This window comes from Grampus griseus (genome assembly GCF_964374135.1).
Source record: "Grampus griseus genome assembly, chromosome: 19".
In the NCBI taxonomy this organism is placed as follows: domain Eukaryota; kingdom Metazoa; phylum Chordata; class Mammalia; order Artiodactyla; family Delphinidae; genus Grampus; species Grampus griseus.
In genome coordinates this window covers 30,928,134-30,938,369 of record NC_139013.1, presented here as the reverse complement: position 1 = coordinate 30,938,369, position 10,236 = coordinate 30,928,134, and the positions used below count along the sequence as shown (strand labels likewise).

Here is a 10,236-nt window from a genome sequence, read left to right as displayed (position 1 = left end):
TCCTAAGACTTTTATTCTTGATGAGTTTTAAGCAGACAAGTGAACAATCAGCTTTGCTTCTGGAGGCTACTGTGGGGAACAGATTCAGGAGATGTCAGGATGCAGGAGGCTGTAGATGGGTCCCCACAAGTGATAATGGTAGCCTGGCCCAGGTGGAGATGGAAACAGAGAAAAGTGGACAGGCTCCAGAAATACTGAGGACATAATAGGGACTCCGTAATGGGGATGATGAGAAGAGCAAGTCAAGGGCAAGCTTAAGATTCTGAGCTGCAGAGACCTAAACAGACATTTCTCCAAAGAAGACAAACAGATGGCCCATAGACACATGGAAGTGTGCTCAACATTGCTAATTATTAGAGAAATGCAAATCAAAACTGCAGTGAGGTACCACCTCACACTGGTCAGAATGGCCATCTTTAAAAAGTCTACAAATAACAGATGCTGGCGAGGGCGTGGAGGCTGCCCTCCCACCACTCCCACCTCGTGATGGGACCCTAGGTGGGTGGTTTTGATGACAGGCAATCCTGTCAGGGAAACGTCCACCCGACGTCTCCATCCGAGGGGATGTTGGCTGTGGGGAGGGAGAGATCAGGGTGGAGCCTCAGGATGGGGCGCCTGCCCTGAGTCACCTGCTCCTCCTGGCCCTGCCCAACACTCACAGGTGCCCCCAGCCTCCAGCCTCAGGGCTCCCATCTGTAAAATGGGTCCTGGGGTGCACAGGGTGCACTTTGTCATTCTCCCTCTTCTCAACTTCTGTCTGTCTGGGTGGCCCTGCCCTGCAGGAGCCCTTCTAGAAGAGTGGTTCAGAGTGTGGGACTCTGAGTCGGAGATGTAGGCTGTAATCCCAGCCCTCTACTGCTGGGTGATCCGTGGGCAGGGACCAAGCCTCACCCCCAGCACCCTCGGTGTCCTCGTCTCCAATGAGAGCATCCACCTCAGAGCTATGTATTTAATGGAACAATTTGGTAAAAGTGGGTGAGCGCCCAGTAACATGAGCTACTCTGATTTTCCTCCTAATCTTCTCCCAAGAGAAACCTGGAGATCGCCCCCACCGCCAGCTCTGGTCTGCGTCATGGAGTTCAACAGGCCAGACCAGGAGTCGGCAAACTTTATCTGTAAAGGGCCACATAGTAAATATCTTAGGCTTTGCGAGCAATGCAGTCTCTGTGCAACGACTCCACTTTGCTACTGCAGGGCAAAAGCAGTCACAGGCAAGAGCATCTACATGAGTGGGCATGGCCATGAGCCAATAAAACTTTATTTATAAAAGCAGACAGCAGGACGAACTTGGTCCTCGGGAGGTAGTTTCCAACTCCTGGTGCAGAACCAGCACGAGGGCTGGAGGGTGGCGGGGGAGTGTAGTGGTACTGCATCCAGAGCCACGCCCTTGGTGAGGCCCCCGGGCCCCTGGCCCTGTCTGTGTTCTGGCAGCTGCTTGGGCCTGTCCAGGGAGGCTGGCCTCACCCTCGCATTAGCTTTGCCTACGTGCACTCTGATGGCACAGCCCCTGGCGTGGTGCTCCCAGAGAGACGAGCAAGGTTCCCGTTCCAGGCTTGGCCAGTGATGGGAGTGGGGTCGGGGGAAGGACCTAGCACACAGGAAGACGCAATTATGCTCACTCCACCCCCTCCTCCACCCCTCCACTGCCAGTCCACACTGCCCCGGACCTGGTGCCACCAGGGGTCTCCCCTCCTAAGGCCCCCACAGGAGCCCAGAGGGTCTACCCAGTGGGTTTCACTGTCCGTTATTGCCTCTGTTCACTGAGTACCTACCACGTGCCAGGGTCCAAAGAGCCGGGTGCATCCCTCAGCCTGGCCACCTCCCCCTCTGCTGGCCAACCACAGTGGGAGCAGTTATGACGTAGTAAGAACAGGGACTTGGAATTTTTAGATGGCCCAGGCTCAAATCCTGCTCTTCTGCTTCCCAGCTTGGGGGAGGGGGGATGGGTTCCCCTCGACTCCCTAAATTTCAGTTTCTCCATCCATAAAATGGGGTGATTGTGAGCATTCCACAGTTAATCTAAGTCAAGTATTTGGTTGGTAGCACGTTCTGCAAACATTGGCTTGTATTCATGTTAGGACTGGGACAGGACAGTGCTTCCTACCTCTCAGATCACCTTCTCCTCTTGTCCTGGGTCTCTCTCAAAGGCCCGGTGATGTCCCCATTAGACAGATGAGAAAACTGAGTCCTGAGTAGTTTTTTCTTCACTGCACAGCCTTGTGGGAGTTCCCCCTTAGCCCAAGGCCGTATGGGAAGGGAGGGAAGAGACTCAGGGAGTCTTAGATCTCCAAACCACTTTCTTCCTCTTAGCTTTCACCTGTTGTTTGCTGCTGCTTGAGAAGTACTTGACAGTATGCTCATGCTGGGGGTACCAGGCTAGTAACAGCAGTAGTAATAATAGGGACCAACTGGGCCGGGTACCATCTTAAGCATTTTATATACGTTTTTTTCCACTCAATTCTCACAACCACCATATGGGGTAGTTGCTATTATCACCCCCATCTTGCAGATGAGAAAACTGAGGTTCAGAGAGGTTACGTGACTTGCCCAAGGTCACAGCCTGACAGGCTGCAGCCCTGAGGGAAGTGACTTGCCATAGCCTGAGCATAACTAATCACCAAACGGTAGAGCCACACAGGGGCTGTGAGACCCAGATAGGGGCAACGACTGTCCCAAGGTTCACAGTGACCACAAGTGGCCTCCTGGTTCCCACCACTGCCTTCCAAGGCATGCAGACCAAAGCGCACTCACCAGCCCTTGTCTGGACTAAGTTGGCTATGATGTTGGAGATGATGCAGATCTCTTCACAGATCTGGGGCGGACAGGGCAGGCGGCTCACCAGGCTGGAAAGGAGACCAGAAGAGGGGCAGGGCCACGTGGAGGTGGCAGTGCTGGGAATAGGCACAGGGGGCTGACCACACTGGGAAGTGGTGGCTGTTTCTCAGGGAAGGGCAGTGGGGGGAGGAGGACCCAACCTCGGGGCATAACCCTGGACTGCTCCCCACAACGAGTGGTCGGGCCAGAGGGGTAGGCGAGCCCCACTCACCTGTCCTTTTAGGACCAGCTTCAGGGTGAAGGAAATGAAGTCTGTGAACAGCTGCTTGGTCCACCTGGGCCTGAAGGGAGCGAGTGCTGCGGTGCTCCAGTTCTGTGCATGCATTGAGCACCTACTGTGTGCCAGGCACTGCTCAGGGCTCTGCCAGCCTTGGAATCCTCCCATAACCCAGCTATAACCCCATTTCACAGCTAAGAACACTGAGCCTCAGAAGGAGCCTCAGACCTGAGTGTTAACCAGCCCAGAGTCCCTCGGGAGGCCCCATTGCCTGTGATGTTCATACCTGTTACACTCACACATACGGATATGCCTGAATCCAGATTCACACACGTGTCCATCTGCTCCATGGGCAGAGAGGGGCCTGAATCAGGGATGCTCACAGCAATTTGACAGAGGGTTGGCCAAGACAAAGATCTGAGTAGAGTACTCAGGATCTCAGGTTCCAGAGTCAGGGGGCTGCTGGGTTCAAATCCTGCCCCCATCCCCTAGTGGCGAGCTGTGTGTCCTCAGCCAGTTACTTAGCTTGGCTAGGAATTATAGCTGCGAACTTGTGTGATGCCTGGGATGCCAGCAGATATGAGTTTTTCTTTCCTTCCTAAGCTCTCTGTGCCTCAGTTTGCCCATATGTAAGAATGGGGTTAATAACACAGTCTACCTTCCAGGGTTGGGTTGTGAGGATGTAATTAACTAATCCATGCAAATGGCTTGGAAAAGTGCTTGGCTCATAGCAAGTTCTCAGTAACTGTAAGCGATTATTTTTTTCCAGCCTTTAAGGGGGCGTTGATGGGGAGAGGTAGGTAATGACCCCACTGAAAAGACTGATCCCCCAGGTTTGGCTGCCACAGGCATGGTCTGGGGTTGACCCTCGGAGGGGCAGTGGACACACCACCCTTCCATACTCCTGGGGCTCATGCTAACAGGAAGGGGCACAAGTAGAAATGGGGGTCACAGAGGCAGCATACTTACTTGCACTCCCCTTGGAGATGCAGGAGCAGCCTGTGGAAAGATAGGTAGCATTCAGGGGCATTGGTCCACACACTGCCAGAATCACAGGCTGCAGAGTCCCCTGACACCACATCAGGGCAGCCTCGGCCTCCAGGCAGAGCCCATGTGCTGCCCAGGCCAGCCAGGAGCTAGGCTAGCTTTGGGCTCCCCCAGCCAGCAAACTTCCCGGGCTGGACTGTCTTTGGCAGCCTCAGAATCCTCGGTCTGCCTAGCCTTCCCTCTCCGCTGCGGCCGATTCCTGGAGTCCAGCCTCTCTGCCTCCCCAGAGGGAGTAGGACACATATTCAGCTGTGTGTGTTGACCTGAAGGTCAGTAGAGTCGATTTCAAAGTCGACAGGCTGATCAACCCTCAACCTGCAAGGAGGCCACGGCCCAAGACCCTCTCTCTGCCCTCAGCCCAGAGAGGGCCAGGGAGAGGCATGTCAGCTGAATGGGAATGCTTATCTCCAGGCGCCCCAGCGTCCCCTTGAAGATCACAGGTGCATTCTGAATGGAGACATTGGTGGACTTGTCTTCCACCAACTCTACCTGGCTGCTGGAGACGGACAGGTGGCTGATCTGGACGCTGGGAGAACAAAGGGAAATAAGGAAGGGCGTCGGGGGCCTGGGAAGAGGCAAGGGGGTGTTTTTGTTACATCTCCACTTCTTGTCATCCTGCGCTGCCCAGGGATGCAGTGGGCAAAGCCCTGCCCTATCCTCCTGGAACTGAGTCCAGCTTCACCTAGTATCAGTCATGGTCAATCACATTTAATCTCTACTCCACCCATGTTTATTTTGGATAAGTTATATATTAATTAAATTTATTCTATGGAAGTTTGGTCTTATTGAATTGTTGATGATTTATTCAGGGTAATATCTCTTTTAACTACTCCAGGCAACTTTGCCATCTCTGACCTCTTGTGATGTAGGTCTAAGATGGCTTTATCCTCATTTTATAGAAGGGAAACTGAAGCCTAATGTCACACAGAGAGTGCAGGGCTGGGGCAGCCCCGTTGGACGCCCCACTAGACCTGGGATACCCCCACTCCAGCTGCTGGCGGCAGGTGCTTTCCTCCCAAGAGGTAACGGTGGCATTCAGCATCGCCAGCGCCCCCTAGTGGTAGTAAAATGTTTACACCGACTCCAGCACCAGGTTGGTTACCTGTGCAAATCAGAGTCCACCTTTATTGAGTTTGTCCTTGGGGGGGGGGGGTTGGGGAAGATGAGGTTTTAGGACAAAGATTAGGTCCCTGAGCAGTGTTTTCCCCATCCCTGAGGGCTCACACAGATATACAGACTCAGAATCTGTTCCCTTGCCGCCTGAGGGGCCCGGAAGGTGGATGTGTCGTGTTCCAGGGGCCAAGCCTAGTGCTCAGACCTGGGTTGGAACCTGAGCTTGCCGCTGCTAGCCTCGCTGTGTGACCTCCAAGCTGCTTAGCCTCTCCGAGCTCCTGTTTCCTTGTTCAGTAAGAAGGGCCAGTAGAGGGATGCGCTGAAGGTAAAATGAGGTACTGTTTGTAAAGGCGCCTGGCCTATAGCACAGCCTCAGCCCAGTTTGCCAAGAGATCTTACTACCCTGCCTCCCTCTACCCAAAAAAGACCCCATAGTAGGGGAGAGAAAGGGCTGTTCTAAGGCCCGAATCTTACTGGGGCTGTTGGAGAGACTGCTACCTTCCAATAAGTCCCCACAGGGGCACTGGGGGACGGTGAGTGGGTTGAAGCAGCATGGTGGGGGCAGGTCGTGCAATACCAGGCTTCTGGCCCTGGTGTCAAGTCAGGTGGGGAGGTCTGAGTTCTCCTGGCTGCCCTTGCTCTCTGGGGGCTGGGGGCAAGTTTCAGGCTACTCCCCACCAATCCCCAACTGTTCACACCCCAGGCCTGACTCACTTGTGCAGACCTTACTTGACTTGGCCAAGGATCACCATGGCCCTTTGCCCTTGATATCGCTGGAGGCTGTCTGGATCACCTTGGTGGTCTCCTGGCTCATGAGAAGGGAGGGCAGTGGTGAGGGGCTGCAGGACCAGGACCAGTGCCCTGTCCCCTGGCCTCAGCTGTGGCTCAGCCTCTTTGGGGTGAGGGGTTGGACTTGGCCTCACTCTGGCATAAGTTAGATGGCTACGCTCAGGGCACATAGAGAGAGAGCTCTGACCCCTGACCCTGGCCAGAGATCCCAGTCATACCCTAGCCTCTGGATCCCAACACACAGGAACCCCATGATCCTAGTCAAATGGCAGCCTCTGAACCCAGCCACACACTAAGCCCAGCGTCACCCGTCACTGTGCTGGGACACCTCCTCCCCTAAATACAAACTGAGTGTTTAGTCCTGGGACTCAAACTTTGAGATCCTCCATTTTAGAGATCATTGCATTCAGCCTCCCTATGCCCTTAAGAGGCTGGGGCCCAGAGAAGGTAGGGGAGCTGACCAAGGTCACACAGCAGTGAGTGAGTGACAGAGCCTCCCCATCCTGGGCTCATGCTAACCCGACTCCAGCCATGGAAGGATCCCCAACACCAAATACACACGGACCTCCTAACCTTCACCTTCTAACCTGACCCTCAACCTGGCTCTGCTCTGAAACTTAACTCGAACCCCAGAATGATCCTGGGTCCCAGGCAAACACAAACTCCCACATCAGGCTGTTTGCAGCCCCTCAGGGACCTTCTCACCAAAGAGCTCGACTTGAAGGTGAGGACAGGAGAGAGTGAGGATTGCTCCACTCGGCCCAGGGCTGTCCTCTCTCTGGGCTACAGTGTGGCAGCCCCTGCATCAGAGCTGGCTTCTGGCCAGGGAGTCTCCTTCTCAGTGGGTGCCCCCCAGAGGAGCCCTGGACCGACAGACAAATGGGTGGACAGACAGATGCATGCACAGAGCAGTGGTGGTGGTACTTACACCCCAGGAGGGCAGGCTTGGTAACTCGGTACACAACGCCTGGTACAAAATGCCTTTGGGGCAGGCGCGGTCACTGCGGGGCAGGCGCGGTCACTACCCAGCATGGCTTGGGGCAGGAGAGAGGCAGCGAGCGTGGTTCTCGGGCAGCCGTGGGCGGGTCCACGCGGAGCTCATGTCTGCACAGCTCCCACGGGACAGGAGGCACTTCCGGGGCAGAGGGTCTTGCCTAATTCGCTGCCCTTCCGGCCTTCTCTCAGGTTCAGAGCCAGGCATCCAGCCAGGATTCCCACCTTCTGCTTGTCTCCCCTCTACCACCTGGCACCATGTTTGCCCTCTCCTATGTATCTGGATAATTGCTTAATACTTAAAACAAAATTTATTCTTTTTTTTACTTAAACAAATGTATGTAAAAATAAACGTTATCTCTTTTGCCATAAATAGAAAGAGGCTAACATATAATGACAATAAAATGAAGACATTTCATTGTTGCCAGATACTCTCGCTTGACAATGACCCTAAGTTTGAGGCATGCTGTTGCATGTAAATCAAAACTCAGTTCAAAGAGGGAGACAGCTTTGTGGGTTTTCCCTCGCTGGAATTTGGTACCAGGGTACTTAACGCTGCATCTGTGTACCGCGCAGCAACATCTTGCACGCCCCCAGGGGTACGTACCCCACACTTCCGTACTCTGGTTTAGAGATCATTGCCCTTAGCCTCCCTTATTGAACTGCGCAAGAGGCTGAGGCCCAGAGACAGGAAGCGAGCTGCTTGAGGCCGCACAGCAGTCAGTGAGAGGGCCTCCCCACCTTGGGTTCTTTCTTTGCCCCCATTGACCTGCTGTCTCCCCAGAGCTTTTGCCCTCCTTGGAGCTTCCCAAACCCCCTCCCTCACCGACAGCCTGTCTCTGGGGCAGAATGAGGCAAGGGGCTATCTTGGAGTACACCTCCGGCCCCATGCTGGTACCCTTCAAGGTCTCTTTGCGATTACAGTAGCCTGGAATCAGAATTTTGGGGGTGTCGGGACCACTCCTGCCAGCTGGGTTCCCGTGTCCTTGGCTTCCAGAGGATTGAGAGGTAGGAAGGCAACAACTCTGAGTGAACGCCTGCCACACCCAGGACCGAGCAGCGCACTCACCGTCAGTGTCCCCCTCCCGCACCGCCAGGAGCTCTACCGACAGGCGAACACACAGAGGGACGTGCTGGCACTCACCTGGCACCTCACAGTTGCAGCTCCGGAGGTCTGGGAAGCCTAGGTCCAGCGGGGCAGGAGGCCTGGGGACACACCGAGAGAATGGCGTTCTGCCACACTGAACTTAACCCCACGTCCTAAGATGGTAACAGGAGCCAGGCTGACAATGATCATGGCTCCTAGCGCCACGGTCTGTCTCTGTGGCCACCCTCTATAGGACGCCTTCCTGGAGTACGTACCTCGTCCTTGCCGCCCCCTCCCATGCTGAATTCTCTTCAGTACCAGTCACAGGACACAGAGCATGGTTCACCATGGATGAGCTCTTGTGCCATTCCATTTTCAAATATTAATCAATTAAGTTTTAAAATATAACACTGGTATCTGCATAGTCAAAAGTCACAGAGAAAAGGAAATCAAGTCACTTGTCAGTCCTCCCATCCTGGAGCAATCTGTGTGTGTGTCCGTGCATGCGTGTGTGTGTGTGGCGGGGGGGTGAGGGGCTTTCCTCCATGAAGGTTTTTTTTTTTTTTTTTTTTTTTTGGCATTACGCGGGCCTCTCACTGTTGTGGCCTCTCCCGTTGCGGAGCACAGGCTCCGGACGCGCAGGCTCCGTGACCATGGCTCACGGGCCCAGCCGCTCCGCGGCATGTGGGATCTTCCCGGACCGGGACACAAACCCATGTCCCCTGCATCGGCAGGCGGACTCTCAACCACTGCGCCACCAGGGAAGCCCCTCCACGAAGGTTTTTGCCTCTGCACATTCATTCCACAAATATTTACTGAGCACCTGCTCAACTAATGTGACCCCAGTCAGGGACACAGAGGGTGGGGAACAAGATGCCGGCCCCTCCTCTCACAGTCCCACATTCTAGACTTGGGTGGAGACTCAGGTACGGTGGTCTCACCTCCGCTTCCCAGAACCAGGAGGCAAGATGACTATTTGCTGAATAATAACACCCACCGTTCATTGAGCTCTTATTGTGAGCCTGCTAGGCTGTGAGCTCCCTGAGCCAGGATCACGGCTGCACTGGATCCTCACACAGTAGGTGCTCAGCACATAGTAGGCCCACAATAAAAGCGTGTTGAATGGCGTAGAAAAGCCAGGTGCTGTGCTGAGCTCTTTACATGCTTTGTCTTATTTTGTTCTTACGATAACCTCATAGGAGCTATCAGTTATTATCTTCATCTCATAGGTGAGGGATCTGAGCTCAGAGAGGTGCAGTAACATATTCTAGATGATGAAGCTGATAGACATTAGAAGGAGGACCTAAACTATAAGGTCTGTATTCTGTGCAGAGGGCTTTCACAAGTCCCCGAGCCCCGAGTGGGGGTGGGTAGGAGCACACACTGGGAGTCAGGGATCGGGTCTAGTTGGCCCTTGACTCACTCACTGTGTCACCGTGGATTGGTCACTGGCTGTCTCTGAACCTCAGTTGCCTCATCTGTAAAATGGGAAAATGTTGACCGTTGCCCTTTGCATCCAAGGAGATAAAGGCAGTGGACCCAATATGTATACATATAGCTGATTCACTCTGTTGTACAGCAGAAGCTAACAACATTGTAAAGCAATTATACTCCAGTAAAAAAAAAAAAGAGTCCTATATATAGGCTTTGGCTTGATCAGCACGAAGTATCTCTGGGTGGGTACACAAGATCCTGAAAACATGGGCTACCTCTGGGAGGAACTGGGTGTCTGGGAGAAAGGGGTGGGGGAATTCCACACCTTTTGAATTTTGGGTCACATGAATGTATTATTTTTCAAAAACTATGACATATGGTGTTTTACTCACAGCTGGGGCCAAGAATTCCCCTTAGCAGCTGAGATCAAACAGCCGATTTCTCCTTCTCAAGAGTCCTCAGGCAGGGAGCCAGGGCCGCAAGGATGTGACAGGATGCTATCCACAAAGGGAGGGCTTGCCCAGACTGCTCCCGGGCAGGTCCCTCCCTAGCCCCACGTGATATACCCACTCACAGAGCTGGGTGAGCCTCACTGATTCCCAAGGCCCAGCTAGGGGGGGCCTATTTCCCCTGGGCACCCAGCCCCTGGGGGGGTACATACCCACCGTCATCGCGAGGGTATGATGAGCAGGCATGTGCCCATTGGCCACACCAGGGTGGG

At 54.1% G+C, this 10,236-nt stretch overlaps 1 protein-coding gene across 1 annotated transcript; it reads right to left on the bottom strand.

Annotated features, from left to right (window-relative positions):
* Positions 1 to 1,465: 1,465 nt before the first annotated feature.
* CETP (cholesteryl ester transfer protein) lies at positions 1,466 to 10,186 on the bottom strand (the record flags this gene model as incomplete). The annotated part of the gene is given in 12 exon segments (XM_082677812.1): positions 1,466 to 1,588; positions 2,752 to 2,812; positions 3,047 to 3,116; positions 4,022 to 4,051; positions 4,440 to 4,625; positions 5,927 to 5,937; positions 5,941 to 5,972; positions 5,975 to 6,017; positions 7,825 to 7,922; positions 8,064 to 8,200; positions 9,791 to 9,810; positions 10,181 to 10,186. Coding segments are annotated over 12 exon segments (801 nt in total). The 3' UTR covers positions 1,466 to 1,481.
* Between the last annotated feature and the right edge of the window lie 50 nt (positions 10,187 to 10,236).